This window comes from Oryza glaberrima, chromosome 5 (genome assembly GCF_000147395.1).
Source record: "Oryza glaberrima chromosome 5, OglaRS2, whole genome shotgun sequence".
NCBI lineage: Eukaryota > Viridiplantae > Streptophyta > Magnoliopsida > Poales > Poaceae > Oryza > Oryza glaberrima.
In genome coordinates, this window is record NC_068330.1 from 412,417 (window position 1) to 440,113 (window position 27,697).

General features: G+C 40.7%; 4 protein-coding genes across 4 annotated transcripts; 1 reads left to right on the top strand and 3 right to left on the bottom strand.

Moving 5' to 3' along the window:
• Positions 1-1,729: 1,729 nt before the first annotated feature.
• On the bottom strand, positions 1,730-10,190 carry LOC127773347 (uncharacterized). The gene is made up of 3 exons (XM_052299412.1): positions 9,908-10,190; positions 2,742-2,956; positions 1,730-2,308 (listed from the first exon to the last, which is right to left on the bottom strand). Exons 1-3 carry the CDS (start codon positions 10,188-10,190, stop codon positions 1,730-1,732), a joined length of 1,077 nt encoding a protein of 358 aa, XP_052155372.1.
• On the bottom strand, positions 6,159-7,626 carry LOC127774650 (uncharacterized). Its single transcript, XM_052300929.1, has 3 exons — positions 7,472-7,626; positions 6,440-7,390; positions 6,159-6,372 (listed from the first exon to the last, which is right to left on the bottom strand). The coding sequence occupies exons 1-3, from the start codon at positions 7,604-7,606 to the stop codon at positions 6,220-6,222; spliced, it is 1,239 nt and encodes a 412-aa protein (XP_052156889.1). The 5' UTR covers positions 7,607-7,626; the 3' UTR covers positions 6,159-6,219.
• Positions 10,191-13,903: 3,713 nt separating the features above from the next.
• Positions 13,904-20,153, top strand: LOC127773699 (uncharacterized). The gene is made up of 3 exons (XM_052299834.1): positions 13,904-14,177; positions 19,022-19,236; positions 19,575-20,153. Exons 1-3 carry the CDS (start codon positions 13,904-13,906, stop codon positions 20,151-20,153), a joined length of 1,068 nt encoding a protein of 355 aa, XP_052155794.1.
• A 645-nt stretch (positions 20,154-20,798) lies between these two features.
• Positions 20,799-26,823, bottom strand: LOC127773698 (pumilio homolog 1-like). The gene is made up of 9 exons (XM_052299833.1): positions 26,059-26,823; positions 24,375-25,636; positions 23,837-23,978; positions 23,648-23,755; positions 22,908-23,120; positions 22,704-22,814; positions 21,870-22,064; positions 21,562-21,736; positions 20,799-21,466 (listed from the first exon to the last, which is right to left on the bottom strand). Exons 1-9 carry the CDS (start codon positions 26,458-26,460, stop codon positions 21,423-21,425), a joined length of 2,652 nt encoding a protein of 883 aa, XP_052155793.1. The 5' UTR covers positions 26,461-26,823; the 3' UTR covers positions 20,799-21,422.
• Between the last annotated feature and the right edge of the window lie 874 nt (positions 26,824-27,697).

Here is a 27,697-nt window from a genome sequence, read left to right on the forward strand (position 1 = left end):
CTCGAACTTTGCTATCCAGTATGTGAGTTGAATAAAGAGTTCATGATTTTTTTTAAAAAAAAACCTAAACCCTAAACTTAAAAAAAAAAAACCTCCACAGTGCCCAGCTTACCAACAAAAGTGTTGTTTTTTCACCTTAATTTCGACAATTTATATTACTCTGAATGCCATCAATCATAAGCAATCCTTTGCTGTGCCCTTTTCTCTTCCCTCTTAATCGGTCATCCTTAATACTGAGATCAACCTCAAAATACACAGCGTCTTGTACCAAGAGTCCTCGAGTTGGGCCAGTCATGAATCGTCCTGTGAATCAAGTAACATGCATGATAATGTTGTGTTACTTTGAATGCAACTGTAATAATAAATATAACAACAATTTCAAGTAGAAACGTCATATAAATTATAAAAGCTATCACCGAAGATGATACAAGCATGCGTGTGTTCGCATATGCTGATTCCCAACCCGGCGGAACAGTAACACGGAAAACGGAGCAGTTCATTAGCACGTGATTAATTAAGTATTTGCTATTTTTTTTACAAAAATGGATTAATATGATTTTTTAAGCAACTTTTGTGTAGAAACTTTTTTTTAAAAAAATACACCGTTTAATAGTTTAAAAAGCGTGCACGCGAAAAACAAAGGAGATGGGTTGGAAAAAAGAGGTGCCGAACTCACCCCTAGGTCTACATCTACATCTTACTAATGCCACTACATGGTCAACGGCTGACATGTAGAACTCTAACTTGTTTACCATATAACTTTTCGACACCGACCTCAACATCCTCTCCAACCTCCCCTGCCGGCCGCCGGCTGCGCCCAACGGCCCCAGCTCCTCCCCCACTGCCGCCACTCAGTTCTTCCCTATCGCCCGCCGGCCGCGCCAAGCTCCTCCCCCGCTGGCCGAGCCCGCTACATCGTGCCCAGCCTCTCCATCACGCCCATCACCCGTGGAAAGGGGAGGGGAAAGGGGAGGAGAGAGAAGTAGAAAGAACATGCTGATATGTGGGACCCACATAGGTCCCATGCTAAGTCAGCTGCCACGTAGGATAAAACCGGATGCAATACTGCCCTAGGAGCTATTGTGACCGGTTTTGATTAGTTAAGAGACGTCGGATATCTGGTTTTACGGTTTGAGAACATTTTTATAACTCGATGACGAGTTCAGGACCTGCGGTGTACTTTTTCCGACTTTACAAGGGAACAAGAAAAACAATTTGGGTTACGTGATGGGAGATAAAGAGAAATGAGGTTAAAATATTTAGTGTAAATTTCACAAAATCTACTACAGATTTTAAGATATTATATCACAGAACTATAAATGTAGCGCTAATTTTATAAAAAAAACTATGGATTTTAGACCAAGTATCATACAACTACAAATTTAATATTTAGGTTATCATAAACCTATATATTTTAGAGTTTAAATCTCTAACACTACCGTTATATTGAAGCTATGAACATTATACTTTTATGATTAAATTAGCACTAAACATGTTGTGATAAATTTATTAGTTAATCTGTAGTTTTGTGAAACTCCATCTTAAATAGTAGTTCCACGATAATTTGATGCTGAATTTGTAATTTTGTGATTTAACATTTTAAATCTGCTGTTTGTTTTAGTTTGAACAAAATATTTTTAGTTCTGTGAAATTTACTCAAATATTTATTATTTACACCAACCAAATATTTTACAGATCATTTAATTAACTATTATACTACCAGTACTTATTATTCTAAGGTTGACCAAACAACTTTCACACGCATCTTGCAAAGACCACAGCTAATCTCCTCATCAGAGCCTCTAGTGAATGGACTCAACTCCAAACTGCAACCCGAGGAGACATTGTCATTCTGAGCATGAATATTCAGTATCAACATTTCATTCACTGATACTACCACGACACGTCGCAGTAGTTGAATAACTCTGTCGTCACCAACTGTGGTTGAACAACCAACAACATCGCTGTCATACAACAATACAGCATGATTTGGGACATTTGTTGTGCAAGCAGTAATTTTCCCATGAAAAACTTGAGCATCTGACAGGATCTTGATCTCAACTGTACCTTCCAGTGCTTTCTTAACACAGTTAAATACAAGTTCCACCTCACTGAGCCTACTCTCCAAGGTTTCACTCACAATCTTAGGCTGAGACTCAATAAAATAGATCTTCATATCAACAAGTCCTTTACTAAATTCCCTGTCTATGCACTCTTCATCTTCCCTGATCTTCAGATTTATCTCAAAAAATATTTCACCCCAAAAAACAATTCCTCTACTTGGGCCCGTCAGAATTAGATCTTCGTTCTACAAGGGGATTACACAATGTCAGCAATGTCACGCTAATTTTACGTACAAAAGCAGATGCCAGTTATTCATAGAATATAATCCTGTTACTATATTGACCACCTTAACATATAGACTCAGATCAAGAACTTTCTTCAGATTAAATTGAATTGCTATGGCTGAGCTCATCAAATGCAGTAATTTGGCTGCAACAATTATAATATAATGACAAGACTAATGAAATTATGATACCAAAACATGACTTATAATGATGATATCCACAAAAATGTAGTAGTCACACAAGACATGAATATAGACAACTTAAATATGATAACGTCATAATCATATCTAGCTTTAGAATGCTTTCAACCATACAGGACTGTAAAGAAATAAGTTCGATCATCAAATAAAATAGGGAGAAATTTGTAGTGCTAAGACATATTCTATGAAATACCTCTGACCGGATAACTTGGCAATTGTCCCTATTGCGCCGGAAGATGGTGATGCAATTAAAATCTAATATGTCTCTGACTATCACAGTCCCATACAAATTGATAGGATAGCCAACATCTGAGGACAATATCTTCACAGAGAGTACATTTAAGGAGCTAGTGAATTGATGGTCCTCTTTGATGATGGAATCTGCAAAGCGCATTGGACCATGTTGTGCTGAGAGAAATGAAAATATAGTAAGTTTGCGCATGGGGAAGAATAGTACGTTAACGGAAGCAAGTACTGAAATTTACTGATAATGCACAAAAATGAGAGAAGTTTGCAAAGGCTCCAAGCGTGGGTTCGGTCAAAACAGTAGGTTTCTATATACTCCTTTAAAAGACCTCAATGGGGGTGGTGGAGAATCTGCCACCATCACCTATCCACTGATGTAGGTTCATGCTGTCAGTGTAACCACGGTTGTGCTTGAAATTCAAATGAGTGAATCCATCATCTACCACTCTACATCAAAAGGTGAGCCATATGAACCAGCATCATCCATTCACATCGAATTCCAAAGAAAATATGTTTTTTTTTTCAATTAACATTGGAAAAAGTAATGACATAATTTATTTTTAATTTCGTTGCAATGCAGGGCATTTAGCTAGTAGTATTTAATTTTGTTAAGCCTTTGTAAAATTTAATCACAAGATGCAGAAAACTGATGAAACAATCATCACAAAACAAAGGAAAACAGAATAATAATAAGAGTAAATTTCACTTTAGGCCAGTTTTAATAGCCAAAGTTTCACTATGGACCAGGCCTAGGCCCATATTTTCACATAACACCAGGTAATATGACCTTCCATTGCACTTTGGACCAGGCTGCACTGATTTGGGCCGCCACGTCGTCTTTAGCCCAATCCACGTGAGCAGCAGCTGGTGGACTCAGTTCACGGAAGAATCATACGGAGCAGCCGAGACACGACGCGTATAAAACTAGCGCCAGCCTCGTCCGCTCGAGAGAAAACTAGCGCAGTAGAAGGCTGGGCGCCTCGCCGCCGCCGCGGCTGCCACCGCCACGAGCCCCGCCGCCGTCGTCGCCGCGGCCGCCACGTCCGCCACCATCGCCATCGCCGCCGTCGTCGTCGCGTCCGCCACCATCGCCGTCTTTGCTGCGGCCGCCACCGTCTCCATCACCACCGCCGAGGGGACTACACAAGCTCGCACGATGGGAGCACTACTCAGCAGCCACCAGGTGATCCAATTTACCACCCTTGATCCATCTCTAATGTCAACTTTAGTGATTCTCGGTGAATTGACACCTCAAGCAGGTTACAGTAGCAGTGGAATCGAGCAACTCGAATTGGTCGAATCGAGGGGTGAATGTTGAATCGCCGATAATCTCGTGTGCATCAAGCATGTCCTTGTCTGTTTCGTGTACAGACAATGTGCCAATCGATTCTATGATTAAGAAGATGCAGGATGCAAGGGTAAGTTAGGGTTTGGGATTTAATTGGGGGTTGTTTATTTAGGATAAACTTGAGTACGTTTTGGTTGAAATAGATTGATTTGTGTGTATTTGGACGGCTAAGCAATGGAATTTTGTCCATATTGAGTGCAGGAGTATGAAGTCGACCAATTGCTAGAGTACAAACATGATCCCAATTATCATGGCAAAGAACATGATACAGATTTAAGATGCTTGTGTCAAAGAAGGCCAGCCCGTCGAGTTGCGAGTTCAGGAGTTAACATAGGGAGACGGTTTCTAGGCTGCCCCAAAAAGGTAGTACTGTGCCATTCGAAGCATGTGCCTTTATTTTCCATAGCTTGTCATATTGAGGCAAAAGTCAATTAATGCATATCATAGAGGAAGCTTTCAGTAATGTCCTTCATTTATCTATTATTTGAACAAAACAGGTGAAATAATCTTTACTTATGCCAAAATATTGATCCATTTGTACTTTATTTAAGTCATCTACCTAGATATCTAAATATTGTGTGCAAAACTGATTTTATCAGCATGTGTTTTATGCAGTGGGTTAAGTGCCATTTTGTTAAATGGGTGGATCCTGAATAGGATGAGCTGGCCGCAAAAACAATTTTATCACTTAGTGAGAGAAACATTGTGCTTGAGAAGTCGCTCGATGATGTGAACAAAAGTTGGATGTCTTTGTACGCGAGGAAGCTGCGCGAGGATGACATCTAGAGACGCAAGTTGGCCGATGCAAGGATCAATCATGTCGATGACCTAGATAAGATCAAGTCAATTGGTGATGACCTAGTCAAGATCAAGTTAATTGGTCTTGTTGTGATGGTGACCCTTTTTGTAAGTGCTGTTGCTAAGTTGTTTGTGACTCTGTAGTCTGAAGGACATCACTAGAGTAGTTGTTTGTGATATGGTCCTTTGGTAATGTGGTTCTTTTATAGTACGATCAGTATGCTGGTGAACTTGTAGTTTGTAAGTATGAAGGGATGGTGACCTTGTAGTTTGTAAGTATCAAGGACATCCCATGGCCAGTTGTGATCTGATCGTTTTGGTAATGTTTTCTTTTGTAGCCCAGCCTTGATAGATAGGAGCTGCTTGGAAATGTAATGATAATACTATGGTCAGGATATTATTATCTCTTGAATATAATGTGGACAGTATGAAGTTGACTGTGTTGTCCTCAGACTAAACCATCTTTTTTTTGAGAACTTAACAACTTTATTAAGCTAGAAGCAAAGTACATGGTTTAGGTAACATCTCCAAAGGGATTGGAGAATAACATCTCCATTGTAGGACAAGACGTTGAAATTTTCTGAAGATTATGATCTACATGAGTTACTGACAGAAGGTGAGACAAAATGTCTTGAATAGCTGAAAAGGAACTGATTGATCCATAGTCAAAATTAAGATCTGAAAGAAACCAGGTTAGTTTGGCAAATTGACATTGAAAGAACAGATGGATATCATTCTCTGGTAGACTACAATTGGAGCATTTATTCTCAATCCCTATAATACGAAAGTTAAGAGCAGCTGCAGTTACTGAACCGTGAAGGAAAAAAAATCAACCACTGAGAACCTTTAATATATGAGCAACTTAACATGTACACAATAGTAGCATCCAAATTTGTAGGTGCAAGGGTGTGCCTCTAATGGTTTAGATGACACAGGGAGTACTCAAATTGACATCAAGGATTCATGGCTAAAGCTATATAACTACAAGTCCACAAAAGTGTACTGCATTACAAATGTTGAGCAAAATAGAAGGAGCAAACCCGCATGAAGCACTCCATCCTATTTTAACAGTTTAAGGTTGACAATACAATATAGCAGAGTACTATTACAATATATTAGAAGTCTATAGTTATATAACTACTAGGATTTTAGTTTATCATTGTAACTATAAACCAAAAGGCCTATACAAGTACTACAGCCTGCATTATCTTATGTACTCCAAAACAAAGGCCACTTTCTTTGCTCCTAGACTTCTGTTGAGACAAAATAAATTGCGACATCACTGTGTTGAGAACCAGGTGTTCAATCTGCCTCTGCCCCTCCCTCTTGCACTTGGTCGGCCCCTTGCACTACCCCTGCCACCAATCATGCCAAGAGAAGGAGCCTCGTTTGAGTTTTCATGGGACGAAGATGCAACCCCACGTTTTCTTGCCTGTACAACAGAAAAGATTAGTTGTTTATATAAAAATTGGCCGTAAAATTGATAAAGTCAAACTAACCTTAATGTTTGCTGCCCTAAGTTGAAGATCAGGCCTGAGAGGTTTTCCACAAGTACGATATGTGTGTCCATCCCTTCTACAGTTTGAGCATGTACTTGTAGTCTTCCTCGCTGGTCCTTGCACCCTAGGACCCTCATCTGGTCCTCTACGTCGACTTTTCTTTGGCCTTCCAACATGTTTGTCAAACTTTGGTGGATCAATATCAGGTGAATCTGTTTTTTTCCATCTATGCTCATCAGGGACTGGATAGATAACTGCAGTATATGTTCTCATATAAGCATCCTTCCTAAAATAATCAGCGACATAATCTTCAGGTGTATGCCCTGCCTTGTATAAAGCACAAACATCATGTTTGCAAGGAATTCCTGTTAGTTGCCATTTGTGACATGCACATGTCCTTGCACTTATGTCCATTGCGAAAGATCTATCTGAGCAATGAACTTCCCAAGTAGTTAAGTTAGACTGATAACACCAGCAATATCTTGCATGATTCTTCTCCATCTCTAGTTTTCCTGCCACAATTGGTGTAATCTCCCACTGTGCAGCATCCCCTCCTTGCCTCTTTAAAGATAACCTTACCATTACTTTTCTCCTTATGTGTTCGACCATAGTGACAATGGGTTTGTCCCTTGCATCTAGAATATATTTATTGAACACCTCACTCAAATTATTGACAACTAGGTCTGACTTTGCTTTAGGTGAGAAAGCATGCCTACTGAAGTGTTCCTTGCCAATTGCAATAAGCCATTCCCAAGCTTTCAAGTTCAATTTTTTTAGGTCTTCCATAGCTTTATCATAGTCCCACACGGTTGTGGCATAAACTGTAGCATCAACAAAACCCTTGTATTTCTCACCTCTCCAACCTTTGTTGCCCATATTTTGCAACAAATGCCTTTTACAATATCTATGCTCGCTGTCAGGAAAAACAATTGGGATTGCATTCATAAGACCCTACAAAGTAATAAGATCATTTTTATTGAAAGAATATCATTACTTAACGAGAAATGATTTTAATCTAGACATGTAATGTACCTTCTGCCTATCTGACATGAAGGTCCAACCACCATGTTCTTCTCCAGATCCAATTGCACACTTCAACATTTCTAAGAACCATGTCCAGCTGTCTGTGTCCTCTTTTCCGACAACTGCAAATGCAATTGGGAACATGTTGTTATTCCCATCCCTTGCTGAAGCTGTCAACACCTGTGCACCATTTGTTAGCTTCACAAAACAACCATCAATACTTGAAATTTACAGTCATATATATATATTAGTACAGAAAGACATCATACAAAGGTAGGTCATCAATTACTTACAAATACTATTAACTCACTTATGAAAGGCCTGCAACCATTTATAAAGCCTTCTTTCTGAGCACTGAAACATATAAATAGTCCATTAAATCTTGGTGCTAATCCTAAAACATCTCTATTGATGGTTGTCACCACTGCTGTAGTGCCTGGGTTGGTGTCAATTAATGTTTGCAAATAGTCTCTAATCCTCTTGTATTGCTTTTCTTTATTGCCCAGGACCTTCTCTGTAGCCTTTCTCCTTGCTCTATAAGCCTTACTTTTTGATATGTATGTGCCTGTTTCCCTCAAACATCTGGCCATAAAAGCTTCAACCTTCCAATTTGGATCACTCCAAAAGTCATCCTCATATCTTTTGCTTAGCCATGTGCTGTCAACTCGGTGCAGTTTCTATGACTTGGACATGTGTGGGGAGCAATCATCTCTCTAACCATGAAGGTTTTCTCGCTCCCAACTTGTGATGCTCTAATGAAGAAATCACACTTAACCTTATCTTGACTATACTTCACCAGCCATCCTATATCAGCAACATATATATATATATATATATATATATATATATATATATATATATATATATATATATATATATATATATATTTATTTATTTATTTATATATATATATATATATTTATTTATATTTATATATATATAAATGTTATTTGCAATAATTGTTTAAATAAATCATAGGAGAAGCTAACATATATAATACAACTTCATTTAAACCAATATAACATCGGAAACTATGTTATAGGAAAAAATGTTTAAATGATTAGTTATTTTAATTTATAAGTAGTTTACTAGCCAATTAAGATACCAGTCACTTAAGTTGTTTTATTTTGTAGGTAAGTACCACTAAAGACAAGAAGTCAATGCAAGGGGAAATTGTCCCAAGTACAATCTTTGCTATGTTGTGGCAATAATTCAGTGTACAAGGCCTCATCTCATCTCTCCATCAGGTATATGCACATATACCTGCCCTCCTTTGTTTGTTTTCAGTGGCAAAACTGACAGCTACATCTTACTATATAGTTGGTTGCAACCTTACTTGTGCAAATGCACACACATTCAAAAACTAAACTAATTCATTCAGTACACAATTGCAGAACCTCTGTTATTAGTGCATCTATATAGTGTGTGCAATTTATGTAATGATCCTAATTAGTATTGCATCGCATACAAAGTGCACTGATTGAACTTTGAAAGGTGCTCCTTCTGGGACCAACACACAGGAGAGAAGAAGATTAAAGTAGATTACCTTTACAATCCGTGCAAGAATCAAGAATGATGGAGCCACTGCTGCTTGATGGCTACAACAGATGACCAAATCCTGATTAGAGGAGAGCAGCCGAGCGGCCACAGCACACTGAGCAGCGCTGGCGAAATCCTGATTAGGCCGACCAAATCCAAATCAAGGCAGTACTGCAGCCTGGGGGAGGGAGGGCTGCCGTATGCTGAGTGGGTGGCGACGCTGCCGGCGGTGCGGCGCTGGAACCCTCGCTGCGTCGGCGGCGTGGCGCTGGAACCCTCGCAGCTTCGGCTTCACGCCCTACCGCGTGACTTCCCGCGCGGTTCCTCTCGCCATAACCAGAGTTTTTCAGGCCATCTGTTTTACTGAGTTTTCCACGCATCGTGTCTCGGCGGCTCCGCACAATTCTTCCGTGAATCGAGTCCACCACCCGCCGCTCATGTAGATTGGGCTGAAGACGACGTGGCGGCCCAAATCAGTGTAACCCGATCCAAAGTGCAATGGAAGGTAATATTACCCGGTGTTATGTGAAAACATGGGCCTAGACCTGGTCCATATTGAAACTTTGGCTATTAAACCTGGCACAAAGTGAAATTTACTCTAATAATAATAATACTTCAGATGTCACGCACATTTACTGTATATCGCTATGGGTGAAATATTGGATATAGTTAAGTTCAGTTCATAACTATGCTTTTTTTTTGTGTGCTTATTTTCTAGGTGACGTATATTTTGCCCCTATCAACTCTAGCCAAGTCGAAATCAACCCTTCACTATGAAATCAGATATTCTACAACCCTCAGCTAACTGCAATCCCACCTGTTTAATGGTGATTTTCATGATTTCGACAAATAAGTACTAATCCGATGTACCTTGTACCTCATGCTAATCTGGTCGAGCAAACTCACTCTCTTTGTCGAGGTCGAAGGTGGTGAGGTCGAGGAACCATGCGCGGGTGTAGAAGCTGGTTCCTGTCTTGGGATCATACTCGAACAACTTGGACGACAATTCTTTTCTCCTCGCCCACCTCTCCTTCGCCTCCGTCGACGTCATTTGCCTCTCCCGCTGGGGCTTCAGGCTTTCCTCCCGTCGCTTCTGCTTCGCCGCTTCCACCTCCGCCTCCTCCTCCTCCACGAAAAACGGAAGATCAAAGTCTTCCTCCTCCACCTGCTGCTGATCAGGCTCCGCCATGGAGATTCCTTCGCGGACACCCTAATCCATAAATAAAATTAAAATTGAAACCCTAATCCATAAAATTGAAACAGATCGGACTGAACCAGGTTGGAAGCTAGAAAGGGCAAAATCCTCCTACCTCCTCTTCTCCGCCGCCGCTGCCGCACTCGCCCTCGTGGAGAAGAGGGAGGTTGGATTGGGCTTTTCGTTTTAGGATTGGGAGGTAGAGGTAAAATGGCCTTTACGAACCAGGCCCAATTTATCGTTTCCGTAAGGAATAAGTTCACTTTGGCTCCCTTAAAAAGTCTAATATGTGAACCTGAACCGCAACACTATCTTGACCCCTACTCTGTTAAAACCAGTGGTTTTGGAGAGCAGTTTCACTGACGTGCGTCTACGTGAAAGTGTTGACCTGATCTGTCATTGACGTGGTGCATAGGTGGCATTTGAATTGAAAACATACACGTGGGACCCATTCGTCATTCACACGAAAGAAAATATATATATGGGGCCCACTGACATGTGGGGCCAACATGTCAATCTATCCCGTCTTTCTCCTCCCTCTCTCTTCCTTATCTCACTCCCCCTTCGGTGAGCAGGGGCCAGTGATGGCGGCGCGGGGGCCGGAGTGGCGGCGGCGGAGACATGGGACCTACGCGTTGGCCCGCCTAACGAGTGCGAGGCCACCTGTTACGTATGTCGCCGCCTTATCCTCCTCCTTCGGTTGGCTCATCCCCTCCTGTGAGCCGCGGCAACGGAGACAGCAGTGCGGTGCTGGCCTGGATGTGAGCCGCCAGCCCGCCAATGCCGCTATTATCGATTGGGGTGGGGACAAGATTGGGAATCAGCGGGAAAAGATGGAGGGGTGGTGAGAGAGAGGCGGTGGCGGGACGGAGCTCGGCGCCGGAGCTCGAGGGTGGTGGGGACGGTGGTGACGGGAGCAAATAATCTCACGGACACGGTATGGGTAGGCACTACCCGTGCCCGTCACGCCCGATTGCCATCCCTAGGGACGGCGGTGACGGGAGCAGGCTGGGGCACCTACTGCTTACCAAGGCGGCGTCGGTGTCAACCTCTCCGCGACATCGCTGTCTCAGGCTCCTCTCTCATCGACCAAAGTGGGGCGGAGCGGCGAACAAGGAGGATGCCGCCTCTTGCTCCGGGCTCTCCTTCCTCCTCCCAACTCACCAGCCACGAAGCTTGCCGCCCGCGGCCTCCTCAACGCCGCTCCCCTGTCATCATCCCGCTGGTGCCACAGCAGGATGGTGCAACTCCACGCTCGTGTAATATGTTTATCAAGGAAATAAAAATTCCTAGATTTCTCAAATATAGATATCAGAAATACCATCGCCAATTACCGTCACTAGATTCATTTTTATTCCAACTCGTAGATACTTAAAAAGTACTCCCTCGGTCCCATAATTTAAGGGATTTTGAGTTTTTGCTTGCACTGTTTGACCACTCGTCTTATTCAAAAAATTTTGGAATTATTATTTATTTTTTTGTGACTTACTTTATTATCCAAAGTACTTTAAGCACAACTTTTCATTTTTTTTAATATTTGCACAAATTTTTTAAATAAGACGAGTGTTCAAACAATACAAACAAAAACTCAAAATCCCTTATATTATGGGACATATAATATTTATGAGGGCTGCTATATACCGGTATACCGTTCGGACAGTATAGGCCTACAAGCAGTTTACCGGACGATTCCTTCCGTTCAATTAGTATGTCATGTGTATTGTCATCGTGTCTCAAAAGGTGTGTCATGTCACCCCATCAACCCATCGTTTGTCATTTTGTCCACGCGCATACGCAAAAAAAATTTTCATGTGATAGCTAAGCTAGTTCGGTATAGCAAGTAGTAGCCTACCTAGCTACCAGGTGTCAAATCTGATACTGGGTAGGTATCACATCTGATACCGTCGGATGAGCATCAAGTCTATTATCAGGTATCACGTTTGGTACCGAGTGGGTGCCATGCCTCATAATAGGCATCGTGTGTGATACCGGTTGGTATCAAGTACCAGATAACCGGATGGCCAGGTATCATATTTGATACATGGTGGGTATCGGTCTTGATAAACGATACCTGCTGGTTATCAATCCCAGTATCATAGCTGCTATATACCGGAATTCCATTCAAAAACGATATGATACCGGTTAGTATCATGCGTTTTTGCCATGTATCAGGTGATACTTACGAGGTATCAGATGATGCCTATCAGGTATCAAGCGATTCTTACCACGTGGTGGGTGATGCTTACGATGTATCAGGTCCTGATACCTAGCCGGTATCGGGTGATAGCTATCAGGTATCATGCGATTCTACCACGTATCAGGTGATACTTGTGACGTATCAGATGATACCTATCAGGTATCATGCGATTCTTTCCACATGGTGGGTGATGCTTGCGATGTATCAGGTCCTGATACCTATCAGGTATCATGCGATTCTACCACGTATCAGGTGATACTTGCGAAGTATTAGATGATACCTATCAGGTATCATGCGATTCTTACCACGTGGTGGGTGATGCTTGCGATGTATCAGGTCCTGATACCTAACCGGTATCGAGTGATACCTATCAGGTATCGAGATGATACTTATCAGGTATCATACGATTCTTACAACATAGAAGATGATACCTATCAGGTATCATGCAATTCTTACAACGTAGAAGATAATTCTACCACACTCCATAGCCAACCATGACCAGGTCAACAAGCTCTTTGCACCCCGTCTTGTCTCTTTGCTCCCCCGAAGCAGCAGATGGATAGGATGAAGGCCCGGACTCGCAGCGGGATCGACGGCCGGCGACGAAGGCGGCGACTGGAGAGGGCTCGCGACGGAGTTGGGGCGCTGGCGGAGGATGCACCGGCCGGCCACGCGAATGGAGCTGGAGGTGAGTGTTAACAGCGGCGCCGTGGATGGTGGGCGGCGGTGCTGGAGCTGCAGGCAGCAATCCGACAACCACGTCACTGTCAGCCGCATCCTCCGCCGTCGCTCCCCACGCCGGGCTCGTCGCCGTGGCCACGTCCTCCGCCGTCCATGCCTAACGCCACGCTGAAGCTCGTCACCGGAGTCCGCGATGCCGGGGGCTCATGGGGGCGGCCGCGTCGGAGCTCATCGCCGGCGACCGCGTCCTCCATCATGCACACCCATGCCACGCGGCTCGTTGCCGCGGCCACATCCTTTGCCGCCCGTGCCTCACGCCACGCTGAAGCTCGTCGCCGGTGTCCGTGATGCCGGGGGCTCGTCGGGGGCGGTCGCGTCGGAGCTCGTCGCTGGCGACCGCGTCCTCCGTCATCCACACCCATGCCACGCCGGAGCTCATCGTTGACTTAGTTGCAGCAGCACGCGTGAGAGAGATGTTGTAGAAAGAATAGCTAGATAGAAGAAGAGTGGATTGGTTGGTGTATATGCTATCCCGTCGGGACAGTATACCGGTATTTAGCATTTCCGAATATTTATATATACATTCTGAATAAATAAATTATAATATCACGCCAACCATTTTCTAGTTGGGGGGATCCAAAGTGAACTTATTCCTTCTCCTGTACTAGAATTGGGTCTACTTCGTGAAGGGCTCAACCCATCTACAGCCCATACATCCAGCCTCTCCCTCTCGTTTCCTCTCTGGATCGATCGATCTCCACGGTGGAGATGGTGAGGGCTTCGGCGGCGGCGGAGGAGAGGAGGTGGGAGGCTCTTGCTATTTGCCACCATGGCGGACGTGTTTGATCTTCCATTGTTCGTGGAGGACGACGACGAGGATGCGGCAGCGGCGGCGAAGCAGAGGCGGCGGGAGGAGAGCCAAAAGCCCCGGCGGCCGCGGCCTCGGGAGCCGTGGTTTCTGGACACGCCGGAGATGAGGGAGAGGTCGGCGAGGCATAGTGCTTTGGCGGCCAAGTATTGGGAGCACGACCCCAAGACGGGAATCAGCTACTACACCCGCGCCGTTTTCTGCAACCTCACCACCTTCGACCTTGACAAGGAGAGTATGTACTCTACACCTCAACTAGTATGTTGTTATTATCATCGCATCACACTGCAAGATTACTGGGATGATGTTGTTCCTATAATTATTCGAATTGTATCTATCTATCTATATTATTAAAACAGTTTTAAAAGGAGACACCACGTTCGCTCTGTGGAGACTAGAAATTCCCACATTAATCATAGAAAAAGAAAAATATTTAAACCGTTAGATCATAGTAGATCTAGATTACAACGGTTGAGATTGATTGTATATATATGTAAGTCCTATTCAGATTTTAGAAAGATATAGCACGAACAATATAAATCATGTTTGGACTCCTGTTCATAGTCGGATTCCCAGCCAAGCAGAAAGGTTCTTTTGAGCTGATTACAACAAGCTCTTAATGACTAGCACATGCTAATTTTAAAAATATACTTGCAAGTTATATGGGTTCTCTTTTGCTTTCAAGTTTCTGAACTTAAATTCTACCAAGCACCTTTTAGATATTCAAACAAATAAGAACTAAGATGTACACGACAAATTAAATTTCTACAGACAAATCATCCCTGCATTTTTATATGAGCATCATTAAAAAAATACTCCCTTCATTTCATATGATAAATCATTTTAACTTTGGTCAAAATCAAACTGCTTAAAGTTTGAGCAAGTTTGTAGAAATAATAATAACATTTTAAACCAAAGACAAATATATTATGAAAATATACTCAATTATCAATTTAATGAAAATAATTTGGTGTTTTAAATATTATTATATTTGTCTACAAACATAGTAAAACTTAAATTAGTTTGACTTTGACCAAAGTCAAAACAACCTATAAGCTGAAACGGAGGAAGTACATTATTAAGATAAGTTTAAAATTAGACATCACGTTTGCTCTAGAGGTCTATAAATTATTTTCACGAAAATAAGAGAGAAATACAAAGTCTACACCATTAGATTATAATAGATCTAGACTATAAGAGTTGAGATTTAATCAAAATATGTGTAAAGGCTTGACTATGTATTTATGAAAGAGCGTGGAAATAGAATTTGACGTGTGCTCTACGCAGTACCCTTTGAAATCAAAATCAGATTAGCAAACTTAATTTACTGACACGAGACAATCACGTCCTGTACGCATAGATAAATTAGAAATTGTATATACGCACAATTGACACGTCATGTACAAAATCATGTGCATGGAAGGCAAACCAGCTGGACAGCCAAACTCCTTCAACCATATTCAAGTTTTGCACTATCCCGTGATCTCTAGAGAGTAGAGACATTATGTTTTCTTCTTTAAATTTTCTTAGTAACGAGCTTCCCTAATAGTTTTCTCTATATTTAGGATCCATATGGCAAAGTTCTTACTCTGAGGATGGGGCAGAGCTGAAAAGCGGTAAAAATTACCATATTAATAGTAAAAGAGTGAAATATTTACAGGATCTAGATTTTAATATGATGCATATTGATCGATATAGTTTTATACAGATAAATTATATTTATCTATCTATTATATTATTAAAACAGTTTTAAAAGAAGACACCACGTTCGCTGTAGGGCTAGAAATTTCCACATTAATAAAAAAAAGAAAAATAGAGTCCATATAGGAATACAATTCAGAAATATCTAAAATTCGGAATTAAAAATAATCAACATTGATATAATAACCAAATACAAGATTAATTAAAATTTGAAATAAAAAATAAAATAAAATCCAAAATTAGAAAAAAGAAAATAAGATTTCAAGTGGAAATACAACTTAAAAATAACTTTGGAATTAAAATAAGAAATATTAAAAGAATAGTCCATAGAGAACACAATACGAGATTAATTAAAATTCAGAATAAAAAATAAAATAAAATCCGAAATTAGAAAAATAAAAATAAGAGTTCAACTAGGAATACAGTTTATAAATAACTTAAATTCGTAAGAAAAAATAAAGACTATTGAAAGAGGAGACAATGTAGAACACGTGAAGAGATTAATTAAAATTCCGAATAAAAATAAAAGAAATTCCGAAAATAGAAAAATAATTATAAGATTTCACGTAGGAATATGATTTATAAAAAAATATTGGAATGAAAAGTATGAAATTTTCAAACAAAAATTTCATCTAGAACACGGATGACAAATGACAATAAATATTAGAGAAGCAACATATCTGTAAATGAGTAGAGTTGTGATGGTTGATGGGACATCCAAAAACTATTAACAAAACCCCAAATACAATCCCAATAATGATTAAAAGGAGAGATGACAGATATGTTGTTAAGCAATACAGTCACAGTGGTTGGCAAGACTTCTAAAAAGTAAAAAGTAAACCTCAATAATAATTATGTTTGATTAAATCTCAATGACATTAAAGATGGGAGGTAGCGGGCGAGCCGTAGATGAGTACAGTAGCAAAACCGCTGATGGTTTGGCGGGACCTCTAAAAAGTAAAAAATGAACCCAAATGATAATTATGTTTGATTTTTAAAATATCAATGAGGAAGCAGCCGAGCCGTACATGACTATAGTGGCGCGTTTGACGAGACTTCTAAAAATTATAAAAATAAAACCCAACGAGGCAATAAACTCTAAAAACTATAAGGTCCAATTTTTAAAGGTTCGGAACTTCTAAAAAGTAATAAAAATAAACCCCAACGATAATCATGTTCGATTTTAAAATCTGAATGACAATAAAGAGGGGAGGCAGCGGGTGAGCTGTAGAAGAGTATAGGCAGCGGGCGAGCCGTAGAAGAACAGTGGCAAAGCCGTTAATGATTTGGCGAGACTTTTAGAAAATAAAAAATGAACCCTAACAATAATTATGTTCAATTTTTAAAATCGCAATGATAATAAAGAGAGGAGGCAACAGGTGGGCTATAGAGGAGTATAGTGGCAGCATTTGACGAGACTTCTAAAAATTATAAAAATAAAACCCATCGAGACAATAAACTATAAAAACTATAAGGTCCATTTTAAAAGGTTTGATACTTCTAAAAATTAAAAATAAATAAACCCCAATGTTAATCATGTTCGATTTTAAAATCTCATTGATAATAAAGAGAGGAGGTAGCGGGTGAGCCGCAGAAGAGTACAATGGCAAGCCACTCTGTTTGGCGGGACTTCTAGAAAGTAAAAAATGATCCCAAATAATAATTATGTTTGATTATTAAAGTCCCAATGACAATAAAGAGATGGGACAACGGACGGATCGTAGAGGAGTATAGTGGCAGCGTTTGATGGGACTTCTAAAAATTATAAAAACGAAACCCAATAAGACAATAAACTCTAGAAATCATAAGATCCAATTTTCAAAGGTTCCAAGGAGAATGAATAGAAACAATGGTAGATCGAGCCAACAAAAAAATAATGGATGACTTTTAAAAACTATAAAATTTAAAACACGGGGATGATAAGGTTTGGTCCTTCAAAATCTTAATATAACGAGATGACTATTTAATAAATTTTAAGTAAAATCATATTAAAAGTAGATAAATTTATATAGATGCTAGCCGCGCAATTGCGCGGGCCACCCAGCTAGTTGTAATAATAATAAAGGTAGTATGTGGCCGTCTACTAATCTCTAGCCATATATATTCCATAAAGCAATGCCTACTACGCAGGATCAAATTGTTGACACCTCTCAACCAGGAAATCCGATTGAACTCACACACAGCGAATAGCAGGTCAATAATTTTCAACTACATATGGACAGGAAACAACGCAATAAGCACCAGAAAAAAATTAATACAGTTCATTAAATGATAAACATTTTGTTCACATTCTATCAAAAATAGATTAGACAAATATATTCTTACCATTCCAACCCTACCATGGTCCATGTATCTGCTTGGGAGCTGTTGTTAGTGAAGAAAACTGTTTCCTTAAGATTCACTAGCTAGGTGGGATCCTCACTAACTGGGGAAAATTGATTATTCCTTTCTTCACATGATCATTCCCCCCTCCTTATGTTGCAATTGATCACTTGAAGGCAGTTGACTATTTGCCACTTCTGGTATGAAATGGTCGTCTGTCCCAATTCCTTCCTCACCTCCCATGCAGCATCAAACTGCGATGGTGACTGAGAAGAAGGAATTTGGTTCGGTGGCACAATTTCACCATCTTGCCCTTGATAGTCAGTGTTAGGACCACCAGCTGCCATGGGCCAATCCACATGCTCATTGCTAGGGGCCTTGTTTCTGCAGTGATTGTGAATTAGCGGTGAGTTGTATTTCTTCTTGGAGACCTTGCACTGGAGGGCCTAGACGCTGGCCATGAGCTCTAGATGCGGGTGTAGAGGCATAAAATGTTTGACTGCTTAATCCAGGGTGGAGGGTGAGGAGGGAAATCACGGTGCTGTTGTCTGCCCACGCATGCTACGTCTAGGAACGCTATGTCAGGGATGAAGTGGAATACCAGGCGGAGATGTTCTAGTTTGCCTCAGGTCAAAGTCAAACACAGATAAGCTGTTATATATATGATGAATTAGACAGCTCATACTGGCTTTGCTAAGATAAGCAGGGATTGGCAATCCAATCATACCCCTTGGTGGTAAAATACCAGAATTTAACTTGCATGCAGTATGCTATTGAAGCTCATAGATCTATTTGAGCAAACGGACAGGTGCATGGTAGGAACTTTCTCAACCATGGTAGATTAAAAATGGCTGAAATACTGTCCCAACTGCAATAATTTGATTTCTGAAACAGCTAAAATAATTTTAACAACAGCTCAAAACAAAGGATAAACTCTATTTACCCTATGCAGACCTATGTCCTCTAGAGACTTTTGTACTCCAGAGACATTATCTCGTGTATACTTCAGTTAAATTCTTCCCTGTTGCAAACTAACTACATTTTCATTTTTCTCAGCGCAATATGGTCCAATGCGCTTTACAGATTCAATTATCAGAGAAGACCACAGGTTGACTGGCTCGTTAAATGTACTTTCGCTGAAGGTGAAATCGTCAGATGTTGGTTACCCTATCAATCTATATGGGACTGTGATAGTCAGAGATGGATTAGATTTTAACTGCAACTTCATCTTCCGGCGCAATAGGAACAATTGCCAAGTTATCCAGTCAGAGGTGTTTCAAAGAATATCTCTTAACACTTCCAATTTTCCCTATTTCACATGATACATTGAACTAATTTCTTAACAGTTCTGTACAGTTAAGGCATACTGAAGCTAGCTACTTTTATGCTGTCTATATGCATCCACCGTATCCCTAGTTTCATATGAAATACCAATACTTATTTCTTTTTCGTGGATTTGAATATTAAGTAACATTATTGTATTATACTTTCGTTAGTCATGTCATTTAAATAATAACAATATTATATTCTATGGATAATTCTATAATTTATTATTATATAAAGCATTAGTATGACATATTGCTAATGTCTTATGTAATTTTTCTTGCAGAATGAAAATATAATTCTCACGGGCCCAACTAGAGGAATTGTTTTCCATGATATCTTTTTTGAGATAAATTTGAAGATTAAGGAAAATGAAGAGTGCAATGACAAGGAATTTAGTAAAGGGTTGCTTGAGATGAAGTTTCACACTCGTAAGTCTAAGATTGTGAGTGAAACCTTTGAGAGTAGGCTCAGTGAGGTGGAACTTGTATCTGCTTGTGTTAAGGAAGCCCTGGAGGGCACTGTTGAGATCACGATTCTGTCAGGCCCTAAAGTTTTTCATGGAAAAATTAGTGCTTGCACAACAGATGTTCCGAATTATATTGTACTGTATGATAGCAATGTTTGTGGTGCAACCTCAGTTGGGGATGACAGAGTTATGCAACTGCTGCGACGTGTTGTAGCAGTATCAGCAAATGAGATATTGATACTGAATATTCATGCCCATAATATTCACCAGAATGATAACGTATCCAGTCGCACTTTGAGGTTCACTCCACTTGCTAGAGGGGCAGATGAGGAGGTGATCAATTGCGATCTTTACAAGATGCAGGTGAAAGTTGTTTGGTCAGTCTTCAAGGGTTAGAATAGAATATACTCCCTTCATCCAAAAATCTAAGACCTATTTTATTTTTTTTGTTTCTAAGTCTAAGTCATATTTGTAGTTACTATGTGCTATATTAAAATAATTAAATGCTAGTCGAGGTGGAAGGTGGTGAGGTCGCACAAGCTATCTACTCCCTCCATCCCATAATATAAGCGATATTTCAAGGATGGAAAAAAACTGCAATACCCATATTAAATGTGATTTTGGTTGTGGTGAGTGGGTAGTTGGGGGTTAAAATAGGTTTTGAATTGGAGTTGATGAATATGACACAATCTTTTATACTGTAGAAGTAGAAGAGATAATATCTCTTATATTACGAGACAAAGGGGTAGACGTCTTGGGATGTGTTGTTGCTGCTTCCTCCTCGTCTTGCTGCTCCGGCTCCATATGCTTTCTCTGATGGCGTCATGATATGCTTTCTCTGATGCCGGGTGGTTCTGTCATGGTGGGCAGGATATGGGCCTTCAGGTGGCAGGCCCAATCCTCCTCTTTTTTTTTGTGACACCTATAACTCACGTAATCTGCACAGAAAACAGTAATGCATGCTCAAGCACAAAATAAAAAACAAAAGTACATATATAACACTTTCCATCATCAGATCAGAGACAAGTAAAAGAAAGAAACTTACTTGCACCGAATTAACAGTGCATCAACATCATCCTGGATTACATTACATTACACCATAGTACAGTACACATGACTGGATTAACAACACACAATGACACGGCAGACACAACAAATTAACAAACAGTTCAGCAAAGCTGATACTAATAACTTCAGCTTAAACTGTAAAAACTAAAAACAAGGCTTAGGGCTTAGGCTAGTTTTGTGCCCTGAGTAGTACTCTAGTTATGTTACAGCATCAACAACAACCCATCACTCACTCATATTGACAGCTAACAGCTTCCTCTCTCTTTTCTTTTCATCTCTCTAGTGCTAAATAAAATTTGTACAGCAGAGTACGTATACTCATCTTCTTCTTCCTCCTCATCTTTACAGCTTCTTCCTTCCATATTGGATTAGCACTTGCACACATCACTCACTCACTCAATCCATCATCCATCCCTGCTGCCTGCGGCGTGCTCCTCAACTACATAATATACACTCTCCAGTGCAAGCGATTTTAAGATGCGTATTTTTATTATTTCTCAAATAGGCCATACTGGCCTACGTTTTTAGTTGCAAAAAACGAAAACGTGAGTGCAAACCAAACCTAGCCACTGTTAGCTGTACAGCATTGCTTGCCCTTCAGGCGGCACTGGTGCATGCTGGTTGAAGCCCTAGTCGCTTCTCTGCATTTGCGTCGCAACAACAAATATTAAACATTGTTAGTCCCTATGGCAGCAAGAAACAATGGCTGAATGACAATAAGACAGTACAATCATACCTCCAGCAGCAACAAGCTTCTCTACGCGTGCTACTATGTGCTTCCCATAGGTATACTTCTTCAGCGTGTTCAGATGTGCTTTTATCCTTGTAAGGATCGCCTCCCTCTGCTGATCATCACAAGTCTCTAGCACCTTCTGCACCACATAGTTTGCAAACTGATCTTTCATCATTACCTGCAACAGGTGCAGCGCAGTTAACTTCCATCAGGTCTCTAAAATCAGCTTTCCATCTTACAAGATTTAGCAAACTTGCAGCTGGACAAATCTTAAGCCAAATTTGGTTTGTATAAGTTTTAAGAATGCAAACCTCAAGGTGTTCACTCTCATTAGTGGATCCAAGCATTTCACCGATCAAAATCTGTCGTTCTACAGGATTCCCAAAGGCTAAGCACTTCTCAATGACATTTGAGGCAAACTTTTGCTGGCTCATTTGAACTATTTGTCCAATTAACTTCTCGATAATAGCAGATCTCTCATGTGGTTTTCCGTGCTCCAGTACATGCTGTAAAGTAGTGTGTTCAATGTTAAAACAAAAAAAGAGTGAAAATAAAACACCTTCAAACTAACATAGGATGCCAAGATTCTAAGAACTAAGACTGAAAAGTGAAGCAGAATTCAACATTAGCAGACACTTTTTTTTTTAGATAATGGAATGCATTCTGGTCTTTACTTCAGAGAAGCTACAACCAATTCTTACAGAGTTTACAGGGTGAATAACCGTGGATTACAAAATTATGGCTTAATTAAAAACTAGAAAAACTACTAGGAATATCATAATTGTTGTTTCAACAACAGCAGATAGTTAGCAGTAACCATCCATTCATTTACATATTACTGTGACAGGACGAGTACGATACTGGAAGATCAGGAAAAAAACAACCTAAAGATGCTACTGCAAAATCAGAAAATGGTCTACCTCACTTCACTGCAAGTCACCATTAAGAAAGCATAAGACTAGAAATATCTAAATCTTAAGAAAGCATCAAACAACTAGAACACACATAGTAATTGCGAAGCAGTAAAATCATTTTGAAGTAATTACGTTACACTATGTAAATGGTAAAACAATCTAGAAGTTTGGTTAGGTTCAAAAGGTATATGATACAAATCATACAATTTGCAACAATGTCATGGGGCAGACCTGAACAACGTAGTTGCCGTATTGATCTTGAGCCAGCAAGCAAACGGACTGGAGAATCTCATCCATCATTATTTGCTGTGTTGTAGGATCATCACAATGCTCCAGCACCCTCTGGGAGTTTCACATGAAGGATGACAAGTGAGTTTGCATATTAACATCTGTAAACCTCAACATAAACTGATTACACGCATATTATATGCATACCTGTATAACCCGACAACCATATGGATGAGTGGATAACATCACAACTTGACCATAGAATGTTGAGACAATGAACTGGATAGCATGTTGAGGGATGCATTCTATGCATTTCTGTATTACATGGTTCCCATTTTGATCACGTACACAGCGCATGACGTGTCCATCCAGCTCAGCAACCATTTTAGTCTGCTGATCTAAACCAACAACCTCTATAGCCTGCATATATATCATCCATGACATCAGATTTTGCCTTCCTTGATATCCTTCAATCATTTATGCATTCATACACTTAACAAAGGGTCTGTACTTTGTATAGATAAGAGCAAGTCATGACTACATCAATGCCTATAAAAATATTTCCTGAAAGTGTTCCATAGTTTGGTACTGTTGTTATTGGATGACAGAGAATACATCTGAGGTGTCTTACATCAGAAGTGAGGAATTGTACCATTCACTGATAAAAATACACACAACTTCAATCAGTCACGACGATTTTGTTTTGCTCTGCTCTTCCAATGGTTTGGTTCTGACCATTTATGTATTTGTATAAGTAAGCAAAAGGAGTTGTTTATGGTCCTTGGGAAGTATTGAGAGGTAGAACAAGTTTTCAGTGCATTAAATAGTAAATGCAACTAGGACCCATTCAAAAGGGCAATAACACAGATTAATCAGATAAAAAATTCCAAAAAAGCAAGAACTCTTAATAACTTCCAAGGTTAAAGAAAAGATCCAGTAATAACCACCTTCTGTATAACCCGGCATCCATACATCTGAAGACTGAGAGCAAGAACACGTCCAATAAGCTGGTCGGCCAATTCCTTTATCTGGGTAGGGCTTCCGTGCTCAAAGAACTAGTCAAATGACAAACTATAAGAATATTTATCACAAAGTAACACTTGAAGAGATTATGTTTTTCCCCTTAACCCCTTTACCTTCTGAACAACATAATTTCCAAATACATCGGTCATCAACGTGAGAGCTTGAGGCATGATTTCTGAAAAGACCATGTCCTTCTCTTCAGTACTGGCCGTTTCTAGCTTTTGCTGTATGAATCGGCTTCCATATTGATCAGCACTACAAGTTTGTCAATTATTAGTAGATAAACCATGTAACATCAATAAGGACAAAAGCGTTGTCACAATTCATAGTTAACAAGAGACAGATCAGATGGAAACAGTCACATGTCTTGATGTCTTGTACTAATGTTTTTACATACTGTAGCACATGTCAAAGCATATCTCTAACATTTTCTTCCCCGGAAATAGATAGAAACATGTTGTAAGAAATAAATGGAGAACAAACTAGATTAAACCAAATCATAAATCTAACCATATTATTATTCATGTCAAGCCTTTTTTGGTTGATCATTAAAAAAGAAACTAGTCAAAAGCATTAGTAGCCGCGCTGTACTTGAGTACTGCAATTCAGCAGGCTATAGAAGCTACAAGGTTATGAAATTGACAAGTGTACCTGAACTCAACAACATGACCAGCAATTTCTGAGAGCTCATAAGATTTGCTTTTGTTGCTCTTGAATTCCTCCAGGAGTGAAGGCATCATATTGATGTTCATCTTTCCACCTAGGTCAGGATTCCATGAACCAAAGGAACCACCAAAGTTTCTTATACCTGATTGCATGCGCATGCTGCGTTCACCATGCCTAAGTGGACTACCAGGTGCAGCAGGGGAAGAGGGAAGAACAGGACTCATCAAAGGACTTCCAGAATAACCAAGGCCAAATCCAAGGTTTCCATAGTAGCCACAGTTCTTCTGTGACTGAAGCAATGGACTAGCATAAGCTTTCTGAGGACCAAGTAAATCCATATAAGAACCTCCCAGATGGCCACTGGCCATGAGAGGATCATCACAGCTAGCTGCGAGTTGGGCAGCAATCTCAGCTGCCTGAAGGTACTGAATATATGACGGATCAATGGCTGTTTGAAGAGAAGTTGCTGCATTTGGACTTCCAATTCCATTGTAATTCAGAAAGTTAGATCCACCAACCAAATTCTGCCTTGAAGATAAAGTCCCACCTGGGGACCTAGAACCGATCCTAGGAGAAGCAAAGCCTGATCCAGCAGACAGATTGTCAAACGATGTGAAACTAGCAGCATTAATTTGATTTCTTATCATAGAAGAATTAGGCGAGTTTGCAGAGTAACCATCAGGTGCCTTAAAATGTCCTTGTTCGGGATGTTTCATGTAGGAGTGTTGCTGGTTGCCATTTGATTGATCACCCTGACGATCAAATAGAAACTTACGGACATTATCAACATCCTGGTAGAGCTCAGACTGGGTCACAGTTTGCTGTCCACTAGCTGCTCCAGATGATGATAAATTCATCCCAGATAAAGCAGCTATCAGATTATCAGATTCACCAATAGCAGACGAACTTCGACGGAAGGAAGATGAACCACCATTGTTCTTCTTATCATCAGCACTGACTTTCACACCAATTGGAGGGAGGCAAGGACTGGGGACCCTCCTAACAAGCTCAGGATCTGGAGATGCGCTTCTAGAAAGAGATGATCCTAAAAGAGAGGCATATGTATGTGCTGATGAATCATTGTTCTGAACTTCAGCCAAGCTTTGTATATTGCTGTCACTCTGCAGACCACCCATAGCTCTACTAGTCTCACGATGCAGAGCATACTGTGGCCGAGAAGAATCCAGAAAGTCACTACTGTTGCGGTCGGCGCCCTGCTTACCCATGTCCAGCTGATACGAGCTCTCCTGCATAGTATGCAACAAGTTGTACAGCTCTGATCAATTACCTTGGATTGGATAAGATGAAACTGAATAATAGGAAACCAACAGTTCACAAAGGCGTACTAAAATGCTTATGATCAGCAAACCAAGCCAAAAAAACCATAGAAGTTGTGACCATCATAAGAACAATTAAGCTTATTAAGTGGTTGAACCATATTGGGTAAGGTGGACTAGTGAGACAGCAAGGGGAAATGGTAGTTGAACACAAAAACATTACTACATGTAGCAATAAAGTCAACAAATGCACACAGCTGCAAGGTCAAGAATATCATCTCCCATAGCATACAGTACTGAATCAAGATGGACATATACTACTGAAAAAGTAAGTAAAAAAAGAAGAAGAAGATGATGAGATCTTTAATTCATCAAAAGGGCGAGCAAACAACCTGGAAGATACTGGAGAAGCTCCCCTGCCGATCGAGGTCGATCCCGGGCAACCCCACGAGCCCATCCCCCTGCGCCGCCGCGGCCGGCTGCCTCCTGCCGTCGCCGATCCCGCCGAGGGCGGAGGAGCGGAGGCGGTGCTGCGCCGAGCGCCAGTCCTCCTTGGAGAGCAGCGGCGGCGGGAGGCGCGGGTTGAGGTGCGCATTGGAGTAGTAGTAGCTCTGGTACACCGGGTCGGCCCGGAGCTCATCGTCCAGGAACACGTCGCCGGCGGCCGCGGCGGCGCTGGCCATCGCGCCCTCCACCGTCGGCGGCGCGGACCCGCTCCGGAAGAGCTCCATGTCCCGGTCCGCCGCCGCCGCCGCCGCCGCCGCCTCCCCGCGCGTCGCCATCTCCGTCACCATCCGAAAAACCCAAATCAAAAAAGACGACGAGATCTACAGTGTCTCACCAAGCTAAAACCCCCGCCATTACAGTCGCAAGAAAGATGGCCAAGATTTCCACCCCCAAGAAACCAAAAACAAAACAGAACAAAAAATGGGCAGCAGAAACGGATCCCGGTTGCTCAGAGCGGGCGAATCGGAGAAGAAAGGTCCATGTGCGGGTCGAGCAGGTGTACGGATTGCGCGTAATGGTGCGGATTTGGGAGGGATTCAAGCTCCCATTTTAGTTTATTTATTCTTCTTTTTTTTAGCTAAGCTAAGCTAGTGAGAGAGTGTGGGGGAAGAGAAGAGAAGAGAAGAGGCGAGAAGAAGAAGAAGAGAGGAGGAAGCTGGGCTGCGGCTCAGTTAAGTACAACGGCCGGAGTGATTTGGGCCGTCGGATTTCTGGCTGGATGTTCCAGATCTTCTGGAGGGTTTGGGCCCTAGGGTTTTGAGGTTCCCACCCTTGCCATTGCTGAGAGAGAAAGAGAGAATGTGTGTGCACGAATGGTGGTAGCAAGCTAGGTCAAGGCTTGGTTGATTTAGAAAATGGAGATTTGGTTGAGCAGCGCTCATGCTCTTCAACGACATGCTTCCAAGAAAATGCTACAACTTCTTTACTCCGATTCAAGTACAACTCGTGAACTATGTAAATTTACGAGTAAATTTTTCATAAAATAATAATATAGTGGACAAATAAGTAGATTTTTTTCCAACTTTTTCAATGTTTTCTTTCCAAATTTTATAAATAAATCAAAAAATAAACTTTTATATACGGGAAAAAAGATTACCCACTTATATTCTTTTCGTTGTTTGAATACTAGAATTAAAACTTCCCATGATATATTGAACATACATATTCTATGCAAAAGTTTATTTGGCTGAGTGAAAAGATATAGGTTATAACCACTAACCCAATTTAAAACTTGCTTTTTTTATGATAATGTGAAAATCGGAATAAATTGTTTTTTATGAAAAGAAGAGGGTTGACTGGGAGACAAAAGAAATCGTGGACAAGGGAAGAGGAAAAGAAAGGAAAACGGTAGCACTTACTTCTAGTACTCTATTAGTAGGGCCTGTTTATTTTGATGTCATTTTCAACCATACCATTTTTTTTTTGATAAAGTTGTCAAAATTTTAGCTATATTTAGTTTGTTGCTAAATTTTAATAAGTACATATGAAATCTTGGCAAAATTTTGGCAACCTTACTAAAATTTG

Coding starts and splice junctions, on each gene's coding strand:
- LOC127774650 (XM_052300929.1), bottom strand. CDS start 7,606: ATGTTCCCAATTGCATTTGCAGTTGTCGGAAAAGAGGACACAGACAGC. Junction 7,391..7,471: donor TCATGTCAGATAGGCAGAAG/GTACATTACATG, acceptor ATTACTTTGTAG/GGTCTTATGAATGCAATCCC. Junction 6,373..6,439: donor TTAGGGCAGCAAACATTAAG/GTTAGTTTGACT, acceptor TCTGTTGTACAG/GCAAGAAAACGTGGGGTTGC.
- LOC127773347 (XM_052299412.1), bottom strand. CDS start 10,190: ATGGCGGAGCCTGATCAGCAGCAGGTGGAGGAGGAAGACTTTGATCTT. Junction 2,957..9,907: donor CTTCGACCTCGACAAAGAGA/GTGAGTTTGCTC, acceptor CATTTCTCTCAG/CACAACATGGTCCAATGCGC. Junction 2,309..2,741: donor GCCAAGTTATCCGGTCAGAG/GTATTTCATAGA, acceptor ATCCCCTTGTAG/AACGAAGATCTAATTCTGAC.
- LOC127773699 (XM_052299834.1), top strand. CDS start 13,904: ATGGCGGACGTGTTTGATCTTCCATTGTTCGTGGAGGACGACGACGAG. Junction 14,178..19,021: donor CTTCGACCTTGACAAGGAGA/GTATGTACTCTA, acceptor CATTTTTCTCAG/CGCAATATGGTCCAATGCGC. Junction 19,237..19,574: donor GCCAAGTTATCCAGTCAGAG/GTGTTTCAAAGA, acceptor TTTTTCTTGCAG/AATGAAAATATAATTCTCAC.
- LOC127773698 (XM_052299833.1), bottom strand. CDS start 26,460: ATGGTGACGGAGATGGCGACGCGCGGGGAGGCGGCGGCGGCGGCGGCG. Junction 22,065..22,703: donor ACGGCAACTACGTTGTTCAG/GTCTGCCCCATG, acceptor ACTACTTTACAG/CATGTACTGGAGCACGGAAA. Junction 21,737..21,869: donor ATGAGAGTGAACACCTTGAG/GTTTGCATTCTT, acceptor CACCTGTTGCAG/GTAATGATGAAAGATCAGTT.